The following is a 21365-nucleotide window of genomic DNA, read 5'->3' as shown; positions in this document are numbered from 1 at the left end:
GACACCGAAGCCTGGGGAGCGAGTGTCCAGTTTCCCACTGGGTTTCCTTTTGAACCCAAGGAAGTGGGGCTGTGGCTCCCTGGCTAAGGGGACCTTGCGTCTCCTCATATCGAGGAACAGGGAAGATCTGGCTAGCTCCCTAACATCCTTATCATCATTATTCAGCATGCTTAATAGATGAGCTATGCGCATGCTGATATAGATCCATGACACATTCGGTACACCCAGCCCGCCCCCCCACTGAGGATGGTAAATAATGTCACGGGTGCTGTGTGTGTTCAGGGAAAACCACTTACGTACTAAGCTCACTGTTTTGTTGTTCATTTCGCTTAGTACCTTTTGCATGAGGTGAACATTGGAGAAAAAGTGTTGGACTTTAGACAGTGCTATTGGTCTAATGGCCTCTAGCTTCATTGTTAATGGTAGAGAGCATCTGTCAATAAGATCCAACCTTGATGTGAACTCGGACAAGATGAGGTTAACTTGTTCCTTCCATTCACCTGCAATGTTAAACCTATGCCCTAGGTAGGAGTATGTCTCATGAAGGGAGAACACACGTATGGGTTTGGTGGCTATTCTGAAGTCAGGGCATGTGTCGGTGTTAGAGTGGTACCACCTATTTCCTCCGCTCCTTCTCTCATACAGTACAGCACATTTAATGTCCTTGACTTCCAGGCCTGACCACACACACACACACACACACACACACACACAATATGAAATAGCTCTATTAAGCTCTATTAATAATCTATTAAGGTCTGCATGTAAACATTCACAGTTAAAATAGGACTACCATTAGCTTGAACATGGCTTATCCCCGTGATGTGTTTTACATCTCCCTTTTTTTCTGGCAAAAACAAAGGCCCAGCTGAGAGGGAGACAGTGTAGGAGAGACAGACGGCAGGAAAGCTGAGAGGGAGACAGAGTAGGAGAGGCCGACAGTAGGAAAGCTGGGAGGGAGGGAGATAGCATAGGAGAGAGACAGTAGGAAAGCTGGGAGGGAGGGAGACAGCATAGGAGAGACAGACAGTATAGGAAAGCTTGGAGGGAGGGAGATAGCATAGGAGAGACAGACAGTAGGAAAGCTGGGAGGGAGAAAGCGTATAGGATAGATAGACAGTACTAGGAGTACAGGAGAAAGCGTATAGGACAGATAGACAGTACTAGGCAAAGAGAGAGAAATGATATTGGGACAGATTGGTGCTTTGTTATGCTGTAACTTAATTAGAAATGCACGCAGGCAGGCAGGCACGCACGCGCTAACCAACAAAGTACAGAAACTACACACTTCAAAGATGACAGCACATTGTGTGCGCTCGTGTGTGTGTGTGTGTGTGTGTGTGGGGTTCATGGTCAGTTATTTGCATGCGGGCAGATGGAGAGAGAGCTGTTGCCATGGGAACAAACTGAAACAATACACACGTCCGCCTGCGTGTGAAAAAACACCTGGTCTCACGCCAACATCGCACAATTCCGTTTATCAGGTGGAAACCTTGTATGTCCAAAACTGTTACTTCTCAGGAAAGTAACTTGTTTTCTACCGATCTTCATATAATAGGTCCTCAACTAATGGTCAATTTAACTCTTTGACTTTACCAGCCCCATCTAGTGGTTGGCTCAGAATGCCACCCATAGATCACCATAGCCGTAAGCCTTTATTCTGAAAAGCCACCAGGTGATTTGCCGGTGGTGACAATCAATCATTACCGGGGCACTAGCTGCTAGACACTTTCGTTCTCGTCAGAAGCGCAGAAATGTGTATGATCACCTCAATCTGGTTAATTGAAAATGGAGGACCCTGATGTAAACAAGTTTTAGTGCTTTTCATGGTTTCGTACTCGTAGCAGTTTCTTTATTGGCTTTCATTTGAAATATACCCATTCTACATACTGTGAAACATATGTACAATCAATCAATCAATCAATCAATCAATCAATACAATCAATCAATCCATCCTATTCCTGGAAAGTTAGAATGTTATAATAGAAGCATAGCCCTTTGCTAAACCTCACCCCTAAAGCGATTGTCCAAATAGTTTAGCAACCGTTGCTAAGGATAGCAAGCTTTCGTCACCACATCAGTCAGTTAGTCGTGACTCGTCAGTGTTATTTTGCATGGCTGTGTTGTTGAACATAATACACATCTTAACATTGGGAAAGTTACAGCGTAAGTTGATTGAGTTGGATACCGTTTCTCACTCTAACATCTCTAGTTTATTTAGAGGACATTTTGAATCTCTTGCTACTGAAATGATCGATGTAATGCCGTCATTTAACATGATGCATTGCAATGGGTGAGAAGGACAGCTTGCCATCGCAGAGTGGAGTGGGTGGGGTTTAGCGAAGAGCTAATTGAAAGTGGGTGAAATGATCGTTTAAGTAAAAGTAGAAATACCCCAGAGGATCAGTGGTGGACTAAGTAATCAAGAGCAGTACTTGGGTTAAAGTATAGAGAGATGATGAGAGGACGGTGTGTGTGTGTGTGTGTGTGCGTGCGTGCGCATGCGATTCCGGACAAACTCATCATCTAAGACTCAAATCAATTAGGTGTCCTATCGATCCATCTATCATCTCTATTCATTTATCTTTTATCTCTCTCTCCCCTTGGGTGCACACTCCTCCAGCTCTCTCTCTCTCTCTGTCTCTGTCTGCCTGTCTTCATCTCTCCGTCTCACTCTCATCATGGTCAGTCGTAGTGCGGTAAAGCCAGGGTGGAGGCTATAGCGCACAACTGTAATCATAAACACAAATCCCTCTGCTCTCACAGAGGGCCTCAACAGCTTCACGCTATATCCCTGCTCCTGTCCACAGTCTGTCCCCTGGTGATGGCTTCACGCCAGCCGTGCTGCGTCACGCCCCTCGCAGCCTAAACGGGCTTGACAACCACGCTTAGACTGAGCCTGGTAATCTTTCTCAGTGTCCACTCTTACAGTAATGGGATATATGACGAAATATGAATTATTTTGTGTTGCTTGAGATGCCGTCATAACATAGCTGTTGTTTCAAAGAATTGAGCACAAAGGACCCCAATGGAAAAACCACAGGCTTTCTTGGGTTTAAATCCTATTGAACTGTATTTCCTGTGCTTTTGTTTCTGCAAACTGCTGAAAAGTAAGCTTCCATTTCATATTACATAGGACTGGCTTCCACCTGGGTATGACAACCATGTAGTTGCCTTTGAGGAGGGATTTACAGAAATGGTCCCAGGGCATTTTCCACGGACTTGAACTCATGCTTCCTTCATGCCCAAGTTGCTCCTTTACACCTGACAGGGGGGAGTTTCCCTGGTTGGACATAGCGTGTGGAAGGAACACATTATTCCAACCAGCCATAAGGCGCCCTGGCTGGCCAGGGGGAGGCAGTTTAGAGACCAGGATGACTGCATGTTTTTGTGAGGCTACCTACCCAGGGGACACGGGGAGAACACGCAAACTCCACACAGAAAGGCCCTTTCGCCAACCCCGCTTCGGGTATGGGTACTGTCTTGATACTTTTACTTAAGTAGGCTATGCGAGTACTTTTTCAACCACAAAGCGTGTTATCAAAGCATCGGTGTGCGACATGAATGTGTTGTGTGTTCCAAACTTGCTACAGTTAAGTGGGTTTGCACCTCCTTCTATTAATATGCCAGCATGTGTCTATTTATAGCTGCTAAGCCCCAATTACCCACAATACATCTGGGTGATGATAATACACAGGAGTCCTCCCAGTGCTTCTGACTCCAGGAATATGGTGAATAGTACTGCTCGCATATGAAAATGAACGCATTAACATCTACTTACTGTATGTCTGCATGAAAAATGCATTAGACATTACAATGCACGCACGCGAGAACAAACATGATTTCTGTCCAAAGTCTCGTCCCTCTCTGCAAATGAACACACACAGGTTTGCTCACGGTTATCAATCTGCGTGCACGACGGGAGAGAACAAACACGCATGCACGCACACACGTTCTCATTCTCTCTGTAAACATCTATGAAAGGAAAACCATTTTCTCAGTTTTCTCTCCGATTCTTCATCTTTAATTCACGCCGTCGCTATTTCTCTCTCCATCCATTCATTCATTCATTCATTTTAACAGAATAACAGGGAGATGTATAGGCTTCACATTCAGGAAGGAAGAAGTGATTTAACGATGATATGTTAATGACAAACTGTGTGTGTGTGTGTGTGTGTGTGTGTGTGTGTGTGTGTGTGTGTGCTCGTGTGTGCATGCGCTCACACAAGGGGTAGCAGTGGTGGTGGTGGGGGGGGGTTGGTCGGTAGTACCAGCTGTCTCCCACCAGTGATTGGTTCTCCTGGGACAGTGGGGGGAGGGGCCAGAGGGGTGAAAGAGTGGACTTGACAGACACAAGGAGGGCAGGGTTTAGACACAGATGAACGGATGAGTGGATGGATAAATGAAAGAAATGGAGTGACGACAGTGTGTGTGTGTGTGTGTGTGTGTGTGTGTGTGTGTGTGTGTGTGTGTGTCTGTGTACTGTGTATGTGTGTGTGTGTGTGTGTGTGTGTGTGTGTGTGTGTGTGTCTGTGTACTGTGTATGTGTGTGTGTGTGTGTGTGTGTGTGTGTGTGTGTGTCTGTGTAGGAACAAAGGTCAAGAGTGGGCGGAGATAACAAGTCAAACAGAACAAGACAGGTCACCACGGTGATGACTCAATACGCTATCTATCTATCTATCTATGTATCTATCTATCTATCTATCTATGTATCTATCTATCCATCTATCCATCTATCTATGCATCTATCTATCTATGTATCTATCTATCTATCTATCTATCTATATATCTATCTATCTATGTATCTATCTATCTATCTATCCATCCATCTATCTATCTATCTGTATCTATCTAACCGTATTGTGAACTCACTAAAAACAATGAACAGAATGAAGAATACAAATATTGGAGGACAATAAATGGAGGTGTAAAGATGGATGGATGGTGATTTGGAGGGGGGGGGGGGGGGGTGGTGCCGGGGTGGACAGATGGATGGATAGACGGAGGGGAGGTGTGGGGTAAAAATTGGCTCATGATTTATTAAACAGGATCAAATGAGAGACCAGCTGAACCACACATGCACGAAAACACACACATGCACGAAAACACACACATGCACGAAAACACACACACACACACACACACACACACACACACACACACACACACACACACACACACACACACACACAAGGACCAAATGTCACTACAAATATACAGTACAATTTGAGAAATAGAACATTTTAATGACAGTTATCACGGTACTCACACGATAAATGGTCGTTTTATGTTAAAATTTTATTTGGGGAGTTATGCTTACTTTAAGGAAAAGTGTCAGGTTAAAGTTAGGGCTAGATATTTAGAGCAGTTGTTCACAACCTTTTTTGATCTGCAGCTACAGTATTGTATCAGGAATTGACTGCATAAGGAAACACTGCTAATCATGTTAAGCTATACTTTGTCCTACAACTGTATATCTGTATAAATTATTGTCATTCTATTTTATTGCTTACGATTTAATTGCCTTCTTTGTTTTATGTAGTCCCAACAACATTTTGCTGCTTGTATGAGTCAGTAACAAATAAAACGTCTTGAATCTTGAATTATGCCAGTTATACTACTGCTGACGTCATGGTGCTTACTAGCCCATAATGTAGACTTCTAAGAAGAAGAAGAAGAATGCAATAGCTTGCATAAAATCACTGTCCCAAAAAGTTGATGTCCTCACAAGTATAGTACGGTACTAGAAATGTGTGCACATGCACGCGTAAGTGTGTGCGTAAGTGTGTCTAAGTGAGCCAGGATGGCTATTAGCGCCAGGTCCCATATGATGCCAGCAACAGAGGAGAGACCCCTGGGAACACACGCACGCACGCACGCACGCACGCACGCACGCACGCACGCACACGCACACGCACACGCACACACACAGACACACACAGACACACACACACACACACACACACACACACACACACAGACACACACACACACTCCCAGAGGTTTGAAGGGCTGTTAATTGTCACCAACACGAGTTTAATCAGATTTCAAACCTGCCCACACACACATGCGTACCGTCCCACGGGGACCCATATGTGGATATGTGTGTGTGTGTGTGTAAAGGGATTACATCGCAGCAGGATTCTAATGAATAAATAAGCAAAGAAATAGCAGACACGCCTCTCCTTCCTCCCCTCCCCTCCCAACCCTCCCTCCCTCCCTCCACCATCCATCCATTTATCGGTAATGCTGTGGCAGATACAGAAGACACAAAGACACATAGCTGCACAGTATACAGTATTTGTAGCTTTGACGATCATGTAGCAGCTACAAATGTCAGACGTAGCTTTGTTATCTTCATGTCACTGGCAAAATCTATTCCACAACCTCTTTGAAACATGTGGATAGTGTGGAAGCGTAGAGATATGGAATGGAAAAATAATTGGACCTCTCTTTCTTGTCTTAACGTTGCCTGATATTGAAACACACACGTTTTTAGTGTCGATACAATGGATTACCCTATTGGCCTGAATATAAAACTGTTTTCTTTTTGTCAATGGAAACATCCTAGAAAACGTATCGTATTATAATCGGGGACTAGACTATTCTACATTCAATGTCATTTTTCCACAAATGAGTCTTGAAAAATGGGGGTCGTCACATAATCACAGTTGTATATATTCGGGACAATACGGTATTTGCATTGCAGAACTATTATCGATCGATACAAGTCACATCGATGTATAGTGCATCATTGAAATTCTAAATCGAATCGTATCGTTACACCCCCCATCTATCTATCCATCAAATCATCCATCCATCACGTGTTACTTAATAATATCTCTTTATCTCTACATTCCTTCCTCTCTCTCTCTCTCTGTTCTTTTTTTCCGTCGCTTCCTCCTCCGTTCTCCGTCCGACGACCACTCCCACCCCTTTATCACCCCTCACCCCTCTATCAACCCCCCCCAGTTCTATTAAACACCTCCTTCCATCAACATTCACAGTCTATCCATCTCTCTCTCTCTCTTCTGTCAATTATCTTGCAATGTCTCTCTCTCTCTCTCTCTCTCTCGTGAGACGTCAAACTATATTAATACAAAACGTAAAACACCTATCCATCTATGTTCTCTCTCGCTCTCTCATTAGATTCTTACAATAATGTGCGCGCGCACACGCACACGCACACACGCACACGCACACACACACACACACACACACACACACACAGTTGATCCCTAACCCCCAGGCTAGTATCATGCATGAAGCCTCACTTCACATATGGCTGCTATTCCTCTGTTACACATTTAATTCACCCGTCTACCCCCCCCCCTCTCTCTTCCCGAAATCCCTCTCTCTCTTTCAATCAGCACCCTTCTTTTGTCTCTCACTCTCTCTGCTCCAGAAACTGTGTGTGAGTGTGTGTGTGTGTGTGTGTGTGTGTGTGTGTGTGTGTGTGTGTGTGTGTGTGTGAGTGTGTTGGAGGGGACTGAATGAGTGGTTTCCATGCCAACCAGAGCCACTGTGCCGCAGTGGATGGGGGGTGAGAGAGTGAGAATTGGAGAAATAAGTGTGTGTGTGTGTGTGTGAGAGTACGTGCGTGCGTGCATGCATGTGTGTTTCCCTGCAGCGAGGAGTGCTCCAAGATACTCCAAGAACACTTTCTAACTACAATTGTGTGTGTGTGTGTGTGTGTGTACTTTCACACACACACATGTGCAAATATGCAAATGTTGTGCACTACATGCCTGTGTGGTGTGCATCTATAAATGTTGTATGCAAGTGTATGTATTGTGCATGTTATGTGTTAATGTCAAGTGCATTGCAGCAGAGCCAAGGACGTACACTACAAGATATTTTCTACACACGCATGCGCACACACACACACACACACACACACACACACACACACACACACACACACACACACACACACACACACACACACACACACAATCCCAGAGGTTTGAAGAGCTGTTCATTTGCAGAAGCACCAGTTTTAATCAGATTTCATGAACCACCTCTCTCGCGCACACACACACACACACACACACACACACACACACACACACACACACACACAGAGAGAGAGTTCAGGGAGTGTAGAGCGACATCGTGCGTTTAACTGTTTTAATAAGAGACAGAGAGAGGAGGGAGGGAGAAAGATCATTTTTTCTATTCCAAGAGAGAAAATACAGAATGGAATGGAATGGGGGGGGGGGGGGGGGAGAATGCTGGTTCTAATGAATAGGGATAGCCCGTTTTCTATTGGCCCATTTGCCTCGCTGTTCATTTCCTATTGGACCTTCCCCACCACACCCTCTCATTCTTCCACACAGATCTCAGACCAGCCGTAATGGATTCACCTGAAGTACGAGTCGTTACAACATCATCATACAACATGACGCCACTGCGTCTCAAGGAGGAGGCGAGCGTCCGTTACACGCCGTCGCTGGAAACGAGGGTAATAAGGCAGTACTGAAAATGCTGCAGTTCTCATTAACGTCCCAGAGACCAGTGGTTCCCAAACCTTTCGGGTCGAGACCCAAAAAGAGAGATTAGACATTTTCCCGGGATGCAAACTAGTGAAAATAGCTTATCTACAAGCTCACAGCGGGGTGTGAACGCGTCGCGACCTTGAAAATCTGGTATTTTCACTACTCCGTAATTATTATTATTTTTTACTTACGGAATTTCTTATATTTTGTTTGTAATTCTTTAGGCCTACCTGGGCCCTCATCTAACCCTGTACACTCAAGACACTGTCCCTGCTGCCACCCTTAGAACTCCATATATGGACATTCCATATGTCAGTCGCACACGCTTCTCTCCCTCAGGGCGTCTTACTGGGAGTCGCTGAAATAGTGGCTTCAATATTGGTCCAATGGATGACGTCATCCAGATATTTTTTTATGTCCAGCTTTGAGTGTTTGTGTAAACACAAACATTGAAGACAAAAGGTGAGGACGCAAATTGTGATTGGCCAGAGTGAGATGATGCATGCCGACGTATGATATGAGCGCCCCTCACTTCACACGGGTGTGATTTTCTGTTCACGTCTATGGCTGTACTACAGTGTCACTCGCCAAAAATAGCCGATCTACAAGCTCACAGAGTGTTGCATGGAGACCTGTACGGTTCCATTGGTACACTCTCAAGAGTTACAGACCCCCCTGGTGTTCCCTGCACGGCACATTGAGAACCACTAGCTTAACCCATTCTGACCTGAGATCAGATTCATACGAGGTTTCCACGGGACACACACTGGTCTGATTAACCCATTCTGACCTGAGATCAGATTCTAAAAATGTCAGTCGTTCTTCGAATTTTTCAAAAATAGCAGACCTACAAGCTCGTATCGCGCCACTCGGTGGCGCGATATGAGCTTGTAGATCTGCTATTTTTCAATAGCTAAAGCATAACATGATGCTAACACCAAAATGGGTGCCCGGTCAGAATGGGTTAAACGATCTGCCTCTTTCATTTCCATTCTCCACTGAGCCGCAAACGTGTGCGTGCACGCATGCATGCATGCGTGCGTGCGTGCGTGCGTGTGTGCGTACTTCGAAAGTACCTGACATAACGGTACAAGCTAGTCTGTCTGGATCCATTTGATCCAATTGAGCACCAATTTAGCGTCCCTGCACTAATACTGGCTGAGAATACATTACCTCTGGAGAGAGAACAGGATACACAGACACGCACACACTCGCACACAACTGACAGAGCTTCCTGCTCTGCACTTTAGCACTATCCTGTGGTGGGGTTGTAAACTGCACCCAGGTGTGTTACCTCAGTAGACAGATGATACACAACACTGTAGACAGAAAGAAATAACTAACTGTACACCCAAAGAAAGTAATTGCTTCGAATTTACATCTTGTCTGTATGTTGAAGTGTTTTGCTGCTGTAGTAGTATACCCTGAAGAATGAAGCATGAGTGGCTCAGTGGCCTTGCATGCACTTTTCGAGACGAGAGAGAGAGAGAGAGAGAGAGAGAGAGAGAGAGAGAGAGAGAGAGAGAAGTTGTCAAGGCAATGTGACACGTTGTAAGCTTACATATCTGTTCTTTTTGATGAGTGACACCGGTGTTTGTGTGCGCATGTGTGTCCCTACACTACAGTCTGTTGCTAATAAGTTCGTACTTAGAATAGCATTAGAATAATTAATAGATTAATACGCATCGGAGTCTGTGTGTGTAACGATTTGATCAAGATGTATGATATTAGACTTTTCAGATGCCAGTAAAAGCGAAGTGGCCATGACTGCCTTCCAAACTTTGCCCTGGAGCACACTTCTCTAGTTGCTTGTCTTTTCCCGTGAGCCCTCTTCCTGATCCTGTTCCCGGGAGACATGCTGTGTATGTTTATTCATCTGTGACGTGTGTCAGCGAGACAGGTATGAGTGTCACAATGCACCGCTCCTCACGATGAATGACTGTGGTTTTACTGCACAGGCTGTTCTCGCAACAGAAGAAGCCCATTAAGATGGCAGTACACAGACACAGGTGGATGAAATGTCCTACGTGTTTCTTTAATCAGGTCTAGTGATCAGTCTGTCAGATCAATAAGACAGAACACACACGCACGCACATGCACGCACGCACACACACTGAGTTGACAAGCCCACAAGCTCCGAACAATGATCAACAACAAATCTCGACGGAGTGAAATAAAAAACAGTGACAAATGGTGTGTGTGCGTGTGTGTGTGTGTGTTGATATAGTAGGAGAGCTGAGTCAGACAGTGAAAGAGACAACAGCCGCATTTATTCAGACATCCCGCTACAGTGGCAAAAACTACTATCTGTCATTAAAGGTGGTGTAAGTGACATTGTTTGACTAAAATAAAGTTTGCTGTTTAAAAGTTACATCTCCACAGCATAGTGTGAACCACAACGCAGCACGCATATGTTGCAAGCTCATGTCACTTTTTCTACTTTTGTGTGGCATTCTTGTACGACAAAAGAGGGAATTCATTTACGGAGTTGGAAACATACAAAAAAGGTGAAATAAGGTTAGGTTTATTGCCTGCGTTCCCAAAACACTGCTCAGACGTTGAAAGTAAGAAAGTTGAAATTAAAAAAAGCTTGTCAATATGCTGCCCCTTAATCCTGGAAGGATTTGGATCGGAAACCTATCTGAGGTGATCACTTTGGGAGGAATTTTTATCTATTTTACAGGATAGAGAGGCTAAATGTAACTGCTTTTACAAGTCGTTCGTAACCATTTTACCGTATTGTGCCGAATATAAGACGACTGTGATTATGAGACGACCCTCATTTTTCAAGAATAATTTGTGGAAAAAAGAACGTCAAGTAGTCTAGTCCCCAGTTAAAATACGATCCCCGTTTTTCTTTAAGGATATTTCCATATATTCAGCACATTAGGGTAACTGGATATTGTGTTCTCTTGTGTGTATGTAGTGTTGTTTTGTATTGTAGCATGAATGTTGTAATAATGCTGCGTCTTGGCCTGGCCAGGTCACTGTTGGAAAAGGTTAAATAAAGGCTATTATATGATGATATGCTCGACAGCGACGGCGCAGTGTGCATTAAGGTGCATCCAGTACCACAGCAGAGGTTGTCCTATAGCGCAGTGGAGTAAAGCCTCGGGTCAACTCCGCAGCCTTACATTTAATCTTCCTCAATCTCTGCTGTTTTGCTGATCGATCAAGTGGAAAGAGGGTGAAATCTGCGGCGAGCTCCCCGGCACGCGAGGTGAGCGGACGTGGTGGCACACACACCAGAAGACTGAGATAGAACTCTCTCTCTCTCTCTGTATCTGTCTCTCTGTATCTGTCTCTCTTGACATTGATGTGCATAATTGCCGGGTTTGGTGAACCCGTGCACATCGACCGAGATGCCAGCAGTGTGACTGTGTACATGGCACTATGCTGCAGTATCCGGGATGTATACGGTACGGTGTGTGTGTGTGTGTGTGTGTGTGTGTGTGTGTGTGTGTGTGTGTGTGTGTGTGTGTGTGTGTGTGTGTGTGTGTGTGTGTGTGTGTGTGCGTGCGCGCGCGTGCGTGTGCTCGTCCTGACCTGAGTTGACCACCTCCTGCTCCATCACCCCACATCCCAACACCTCCAGCCAGTCGCCTTGGAAACGCACCTCCATCTCAAAGGAGGGATGAGTGAAAGGAAAGTAGCACTCCACCCACCTGACCTCCACCTCTGACGGAGGAGAGGAGAGTGGTAGATTTAGTTAAACAATCTGTAAATTACAACATGAAAATACAGACAGACAGTCAGTCAGTCAGTCAGTCAGACAGACAGACAGACAGTACCTGCTCCAAACAGGTGTGTGACCAGGTGTGTGAGAGTTTTCTTCAGGTCGTGTTCCACCAGTTTGACAGCCTCCAGTGTGTGAGTCTCCTGTTTGTGAGGGGTCCTGCGGCCGCCTGACTCGAACAACGACAGGTCCTGTCCATTCTCCACCTTGGAGAACACCTGCAGCACAAAGGATAGTAGAACGTGTGTCACTTTAACTTCAGTGGTGTTCAAACATTTTCATGTCCGCGAAACCCCTAGCTGAATGCCAACACTGTTGCACTTTTTTTTTAATACAGGGAATTCATATATTTATTGAATATATTCATATATTATTTCATATATTTTATATTTGGTATTTTAAGTATGGCAATTAAGTTTACTTAAGTAAAAGAAAAATGTCTTTGAACCTGCAATGTCAGGTTAAAACTGGGTCAGAGTCACATCTAGTCTCAATGATATCAATTCAGTTCCATGGCCAGAGTCACAGCTAGTCACAATGCTACAACATTAATTCAGTACCATGGCCAGAGTCACAGCTAGTCACAATGCTACAACATTAACTGTATGGTTTGATGCTATATTGCATTTTGCAGGGGAACCCAAAACAACCCCACTTTGAGAAACACTGATTCACAAGAATCAATTAAATTAAATGCATACACACATCATCACCCTTCACCGGCTCATAGGAGCAAATTAAAAAAAAGAAACAGGGAGCTGCAACTTATTTACAAAGCAAAACAGCATCTTTCTGAAAGTAGATGTGATTCCTGGATTATGGACAAATCTACGTCTTTCTTACACACCAGTTCTAGAATGGTGGTGCTTTTGTGCGGGATATTGAGACCCCCAGCACAGACGGAGATGTAGCGGATATGGCTCATGGGATGAAGACATTTAGAGATATATGGATCTTATCAACTCAACAGGGAGAACACTGTCTTCTCCTTGACACACCAAAACAAAACAAAAACCCTAAAATAAAATAAACCCAAAAGAGATTGAAGTCAAACAGAAACTGAACTCCACATTCCAGATAACTCTACAAGTCAACTCACAGATAACAGTGGCTAAAAGAGTTGGCACCATCGCCAACCATTAAAACAAGCTGGCACCATTACCAACATCCATTAAGAGTTCTATTGTTAGACGTTAAAAATTATATCATCACTGCCAGACCGAAACCTTGTATCTCCACAATGTTTTCACTTTCAAATAAAATAAGCATTTAAAGAATGAAAAAATAAAAATAAAAGTGCACTCAACTTTGTGTGGTTGATGCGTTACTGAGTGGCTTTCAGATTTTCAATTCCTGAAACCTGTTCTGACACAGGACATGTAAGGCGGGTGCTGTGTGACGCCAGGGACATTGAAAGTGCCTTGTTGTTTTGTTGGTGGTATACTTGGAGTGCATTCTCTTGCATTACATGACATGAAATACTAAACAAGGGCGAAGATAGATCAACGGAGAATGGAAATGTAATGCTACTTTAAGTACGTTGGCGGGGGACAAATACTTGACATTAACATTCATTATCCAAGATAGATTTCTAACCACGCATTGGAATGCGTGAACCTCCGTCTTTAGGCTGCAGAATTCCCCAACCTCAACAACACCCCATCAACACAAAGAACAAACAAGGTCCGATAGACCGTGAAACTAACAGAGTTGCAGGTAATACATCTTGTAAATGAATCAAACCGCTGCTTAAATTGTCTTCCCCGTGTAACACAGTATCCACCAGGGACAGGGCTCTCCAACCATGCAAAGCAGTCCACTATACAGGCCAATGTTACAGAGTTTGTTTTTTAAATGCACCACAAGGCCTTCTCCGGGTCACCCAAACCAGATTTAGAAAGTAAATTTTTACTCAAGTACAACCTTACGGTAATTTTTACTTCACTTGAGTATGTCATTGTTTACATATGTGACACTAGTTACAGTATACTTTGCAGATTTAGATTATTATTAGAAAACGTATACACCCAGTAAGCCATATTTTATACTTTGGCTATAATTCACAAATTGCAGAGGCCACCTTACGTAAGAAAAATATATCTGTTTACATCTACCACCACTGATGGAAACAGCGTCTAATCCCCTTGGACCTGGTTTCTTTCTTTCTGAGAGTCCCTTTCTTTGTAGCACTGCTATTTTTGCCAAATGTTCCTGCCAGAATATAGGGCCATTCGGGTCCATTGAACCAGGGGTGTCAAAACCCTTTTTTCAAGAGGAGCCATAACAGAATATAATCAATATTTCCATTCATATTATGAAAATAGCTCAGAGCCGACTGTCATATACAGTACCTTTGGACCATAACAAAGTTGCATATAAATGCATCGCTGGACAACAATTCTATTTAACTACTAGGGCAATATCTGTCTTTTGTTGACGGACCGTGTAGTTAAATGTTAGTGCCTCATCTGTGCTGTGAACAAAATAAAAACAATATTCCTTTTTTCTTCCACTGAATTGATCATTTACACTCCAAAAAATTGGCTGGTGTGAAACATCTCTATAGTTAATTTCAGCACGCGCGCACACACACACGCACGCGCACGCGCACACGCACACACACACACACACACACACACACACACACACACACACACACACACACACACACACACACACACACACACACACACACACACACACACACACACACACACACACACACACACACACACACACACACACACACACACACACACACACACACACACACACACACACACACACACACACACACACACACACACACACACACACACACACCTGGTGGTTAGAGAACAGTCGTACTCCTTCCATCTGGTGGAACACGGGGTAGTGACTGCCATCGATCTCGTCCCGCCTGTAAACGTCTCCAGCCAATAGGAACGCATCCAGGCCCGACCTCACCAGCTCCCTCTGGTGGGCCGACGTGTGAGCGCGCAGCATCGTGGCTCTGGAGCAGGGGGGCAGTCAGACAGATATTTAACCAGGGGGGCAGTCAGACAGATATTTAACCAGGGGGGCAGTCAGACAGATATTTAACCAGGGGGGGCAGTCAGACAGATATTTAACCAGGGGGGCAGTCAGACAGATATTTAAGCAGGGGGGCAGTCAGACAGATGTTTAACCAGGGGGGCAGTCAGACAGATATTTAAGCAGGGGGGCAGTCAGACAGATATTTAAGCAGGGGGGCAGTCAGACAGATATTTAAGCAGGGGGGCAGTCAGACAGATATTTAACCAGGGGGGCAGTCAGACAGATATTTAACCAGGGGGGCAGTCAGACAGATATTTAAGCAGGGGGGCAGTCAGACAGATGTTTAACCAGGGGGGCAGTCAGACAGATATTTAACCAGGGGGGCAGTCAGACAGATATTTAACCAGGGGGGCAGTCAGACAGATATTTTGTGAAGGAAATCGGGATTTCCTGAAAGTTCATATAATGGCCTGTTGTGGCGCTGTCATTGAGCCCAAAAAAAACCCTATAGAAGTCCATGTATTTGGGCCCAACTTCACCTAGACTGTATTACCTTAATAAACATGGTCATGAATACTTTCTGCTTCCAGTCACTAGTTTAAAGTCTCATTTCGAATGTCATAATATTCTTTTTGGAAAATTATGGTCCCATTTATAAAAAAAATGACCATAAAGTCGCGCATGTTCTGAGGGGCGTGGCTACCGTTACAGTCTATGAACGGGATCCCCCACCCACTCGAGTCAAAATAAAAACCAATGGAGAAGAAGGGGGGAAAGTCCCGCCTCGTTGTCTGGGCCAGCCAATGGCCAGCTGGGCCCAAACGGATCTAGAAAGATGGCCATGTACACAAGGAAGGACTGACAGGCTTCATTTTACGTTCATGTTAGACCCGGGGAACGCTTTGTCCATATTTTTTACAGTCTTATGCTCTGGAGCCCAGAAAACAACAGCAAACAAACATGATATAACAACACAAGTTTAGTCAGAAAGATATAGTCACTGTCAAACCTCCAGTTTGACAGTGGTCCGGTCCATATTTAGCCAACTTTACTTGTATAATAATAATAATAATGATTACAATTACCTGTTGATATAGTAATTGTCTCCTCGGTTCCGGCTGGGGTGATCCGGCGGTATCAGCAAACTGTCCATCCGTTTAGACCATAGAAACAAAGTAGCAGAAGGAACATAATACATGATGGGACTTGTCCACATTAACCATTTAGACCTCAGGACGATTCTTAAAAAAATGGCCTCTAAATCCTAACAGTTTTAAATGTAAATGTTTCCGTATCAGTGGTGCTCAATATTTCATGTCAAGGACCCCTAGAATTATATGTATTGTTGTTGTTCCAGGGACCCACCAGAAGCACAGATTTGAGTTAAAAACATTCACTAGTCTGAACCAATATATATTCAAAGATGTGTGCCACATTTTCACGATGTTTCAAAAATATTTTTCAATAGCTAAAGTATAACATAATGCTTAAATTAAAACACCAAAAGGGGTTCTCGCCCAAAATGGGTTAACACCTCGTTACCCACTGAAAATGTATGAATGAAATCATCATGATATTAGATTATCCGGACTTGACTTTGACAACTTTATTGAGAACAAAACATAATGCAAACATGCATTGTCACACTGCATTATCATCAACAGGATAAACGCAAAAAAGCCCAGCAGCTCATTTCCGTTGCGGTGCTTTCATATAAGGTGCAGGAAAATGTCCTTCTGGTAAAAAGTTTTAGTGCCGTTCATATTCACTGTCACTCTCATGACAAGATGCCCACTAAAAGCTTTCCTTCTCAGTAAATATCTAGCTAGCCTTGAAAAAAACAATTATAGCATTGTGAGCATTGGGTACCTGACACTGAAAAGACTATTGTAGGCAGGCTGGCATGGTGAAACCGTTCACCCTATTGGTACTGTATGAAAGGAAGAGTTCTGTGTTTTTGTGTGTTTGAGTACCTTCCTTATAATGGCACGACCTTATCTTATGTATGGAACGTGAGCGATAATAGAAAATAAATATTTCTCAACCTTCAGTTGAGTTGGAATGCGAAGCGGCATGGAGTGATTTCATTAAACATATAACTGTGTAAAGTGGATGGAGAGGGAGAATTCTCTCTTTCATAAACATATAACACTGTGTAAAGTGGATGGAGAGGGAGAATTCTCTCTTTCATATGAAGGACAAACATGGAGCGACAAGTGGAGTCTCTCCATGGAGAATGTTCTCTTTGTTTGAATATGTGGTCCACTCAAAACTCTTAACAACAAAAGGATGTGAAGGACAGTCTGCACTCAATTTTACTCATCTGTTGTGTCATTTCATGTCCATGTACCAAAATAGATTGGGTGTGTGTGTGTGTGTGTGTGTGTGTGTGTGTGTGTGTGTGTGTTCCTGCGTGCGTGCGTGGGGTGCGTGGGATGTTACATTTTTGAAGACAATATTAAGCATATTATGTGAGACATGTTGACAAAATCTAAAACTAACAACATTTCCTCCATGATAATTTGTTTTGTAAACACACAATACCGTTTCAGTTAGACCAGTGGTAGCAACTCAAATGTAATATTTTTATTTCTGGATATTATGATATAGCATATACACACGTTCTATAAAAATATAAATATCAGATCGGGGGGGAAATCGTTATCGGCACATACTCAAAATGAAATGATCGGAATTGGATCGTGAGTAAAAAGAAAACGTGATCGGGACATCCCTACCTGTAAGGGTTCCGTGTGTACACTCAAGATTTACAGCACTGGCTGTAAGGGTCCATTTTGAAAAGGGAACCGTTAAGGAATCGGAACGGTTAATAGGAGTCAGATTAATCTTTTGTCACATACGGTAACAGGTTTAAGAGGGAATCGTTTTTTGGTGTTTTAACTAAGCATTGTTATACTTGAGCTATTGAAAAATAGCAGATCTACAAGCTCGTAGCGCGCCACCGAGTGGCGCGCTACGAGCTTGTAGTTCTGCTATTTTTGAAAAATCGTAAAAATGCGGCACAAAACTTTTTTCTTTTCAACGTCAGGCGTCGATGGGTTTAAGCCGGTACCGGAATAGTTTTAAAATCCCAAACCCTACTTGACTTACCTGTCAAAGTTCTGCTCCACGGTCACCACAGGACTCAGGTTGTCATACACTGAGAACAGAGGGCTTCCTCTGCGCCCTGGGTTCCTGTAGGAACTGCAGGAGAAAAAAAGGGAGGTCCATTTTAAGTATGTGACCGTGTCCGCCTGTCCAGGGTTTTTGTACGCGGCCCACCCCTTCTGACCACTTAAACATGGCAGTCCGTTAAGTATATATGACTGTGACCGGTGTTGGGCTTTTTTATTTTTATTATTATTATGGCATTTCTATAAAATGTTTGAAAATGTGGCTGTTTGGAACTACCTAAACCCAGATTGGCTGTTCCGCATTGTTTCCTCAATTAGTTCATCCTGTCTAGGGGGGAGACAGTGTAGGATAGACAGACAGTAGGAAGGCTGAGAGGGAGACAGTTTAGGAGAGACAGCCAGTAGGAAGGCTGAGAGGGAGACAGTGTAGGAGAGACAGACAGTAGATTGGCTAATTTCACTAGAGTTTTGGCAGTTCTGTGCTGTCGTTTTCCACCAAATTCTGCAATAGGGTAGAGGGCCGTGAGAATCCCTCAGGAACTGAAGCTCACAGTCATTTGTCAAAGGGTTCTGCCCTTTAGATCTCCCAATGAATTAATGATATGTTCTGTCCCCTGCCTCTATCCCCTCTTGGCGTAAAAAAAGCGACTTCAAAGGATTCGTAGCCTGGTTAACCACTCTGCCTTGACCTCTCATTTCCATTCATGTGTGTGGCGTCTGGACCCTGCTCATGCATGGTTGGCTGCGGGAGTACAGGCGTTGACAGACAACCCCTTCAGCCAATCAGCATAACAAAAAAGTGACATCATCTCGAGTCTCAAACCAGCAATGATTTATTAATTGAATGGTCTTTTCTCTCAAGTGTATTTATATGGATCATTGTGCATTATAGCTTTTTTTCTTTATTGCTTTTATGGCTTGACCTCGTCTTATCGCTGCTTGCAGCTATATTTTAAATAGTTTTTTTTTTAATAATAAAAAAGCAAGGGTGCCGGACCGATATCGGTGTGTATATACCTGTAGAAGTGAGCTTTGATTCGCTCCTTGATCAGCCAGAGCGGATGATGTGACTGGTTGTGGAGATTCCGTCCCACCTTTGTCAAGATCTTCTCCGTCACATTGGTGAAGTCATCACGAGGGTAGGCGTGGCCTAACACCGTCACCTGGTCAATCACAGGCCGAGAGGCGGGGCCAGAGTATGTGCTCTGCAGGCGACGACATGAGATGAGGAGGACGTGCTTGCCCAGCGCTGTTCTGCCATTGGCTGAGATGCTTGCTGATGAGCAATGGCGAGGCAGGGATTCTAGGAAGGGGAGGAGCAAACGGAAGGTCCTGCAGTGAATCCGCATGGTGATTCGTCCACAGACCTGGAGAGGAAGGGAGAGCGAGAGAGAGAGAGAATCAAAGAGAACCATTAGATTAGAATAGAAGTTAAAGCGACGGAAAGAATATTGTTGCCGTTGGGATTATTTTATTGTGTTTTTGTGTTGTTGCCCAAAGGGGCAACAGACTATAGTACTTATAACACTCCTGACTGGCATGGTATAGGATATAACAGCAGTGACAACACACGTGTGTCTACAGTATGTGGGAAGGAACTGATTGGCGTAACGCCTATACATTTGTGATGAAATAGGCTAAAGTTAAATGACTAGTCTAGATTAAGGGAGAAAAAAAACATCAAAAGTGTGTCTGTATGTGCGTGTGCGTGTGCGTGTGCGTGTGTGTGTGTGTGTGTGTGTGTGTGTGCGCGCGCGAGCGTGCGTGTGTGTGTGTGCAAAACAAGTGGTGTATTGTCAACGTGCACTTGAATACACATACTCAAGTACAATACTTTTGTGCAAGTAAGTAGTACCGCATTTTTGGTTACTTTTACATCTACTTCACTACATTTCAGAGGCAAATATTGTACTTTTACGCCATTATTTACAATTATCAGCAACTCTACTCACACTATCTGCCTCCCTACCTCCAATCTCCGCTGAGAAGGACCTGGTTTTATCAGTCTCGACTCCAGTTTATTGTAGAATCACAGTTTTACACCAGGACATAAAGGAGTTGGTGAATATATTGAGCTACAACTGATGTAAAGCTGGTTTTGCTGTGTGAGCATGCATGCAATCGCTCCAACGCACGACCTGGCAGACGGAATATCAGTGGCCTGGTTTGGCCTGGAGCGACTCTGCACAAAGTTCGACAAATCATTTCAGCGTACACGCGCACACACTCTACTCTGTAACTGTAAGACAGTGAGGCTCAGCTATTTTTCGAGGGTTAGCTGAGGTGAAATATAGTGCTGGTTGACTCACACACACACACACACACACACACACACACACACACACACACACACACACAAAATACATGAAAATGAAAGTGCTGCACACAAACAAAGAAGTAGGCCTGCACAGCACACAAATGTTTATGACTGTGTACCTCCCCATCTCCGTCTCCTGCTCATACATGCCTAACAGACTGAAGACAGAGAGTGAAAAAGTGGTAAAACTGAGTCCATTCTCTTTGGGTCAAATTACAAACTGAAGAAGTCTCCTGGGTTTAAAATAGTGGTGGGGGACTTGGAAGTGGCAGCCAAGGAATCCATTACTTACCTGGGGTGCATTTTGGACACTAAGCTTTCAGGAGAAAATATGGCACAAAAAGTAGTTTCAAAGGTAAGCCAAAGAACAATTTTTTTAGCTAGAATATCTAGATACAAACACCCTAAAGATCCTGGCTGGGGCTCTTGTACAATGTCAATTTGACTATGCCTGTACATCTTGGTATACTGGCATTTCTATGACCCTCAAGAAGAAACTCCAGACCTCTCAAAATAAATTGGTTAGAGTGATCCTGAAGTTGCATCCTAGAACTCACCTTCTCCCTGCCCACTTCACCAGTCTGGGGTGGCTTAAAGTGGAGGAGAGAGTATCCCAATTTAAAATGTGTCTAGTTCACAGAATTAGAAATAATATAGCACCCAAA

At 43.9% G+C, this 21365-nt stretch overlaps 1 protein-coding gene across 2 annotated transcripts in view; it reads right to left on the bottom strand.

Moving 5' to 3' along the window:
• The window catches only part of fars2 (phenylalanyl-tRNA synthetase 2, mitochondrial), a 93598-nt gene that overhangs the window by 42804 nt on the left and 29429 nt on the right, over positions 1–21365 (bottom strand). For both annotated transcript variants that reach the window (XM_080793683.1, XM_080793684.1), the window contains 6 exons: positions 19401–19750; positions 18361–18453; positions 16335–16394; positions 15058–15226; positions 12290–12452; positions 12045–12176 (listed from right to left, as the gene is read on the bottom strand). In XM_080793683.1, coding sequence (XP_080649809.1) covers positions 12045–12176; positions 12290–12452; positions 15058–15226; positions 16335–16394; positions 18361–18453; positions 19401–19750 — 967 coding nt within the window. The remainder of the gene's footprint in view (positions 1–12044; positions 12177–12289; positions 12453–15057; positions 15227–16334; positions 16395–18360; positions 18454–19400; positions 19751–21365) is intronic.

The sequence above is a fragment of the Protomyctophum bolini genome (genome assembly GCF_963924005.1).
Source record: "Protomyctophum bolini genome assembly, chromosome: 21".
Lineage (NCBI taxonomy): Eukaryota > Metazoa > Chordata > Actinopteri > Myctophiformes > Myctophidae > Protomyctophum > Protomyctophum bolini.
Note: the sequence above shows the minus strand (reverse complement) of the source record. Positions and strands in the feature narration are given on the sequence as shown.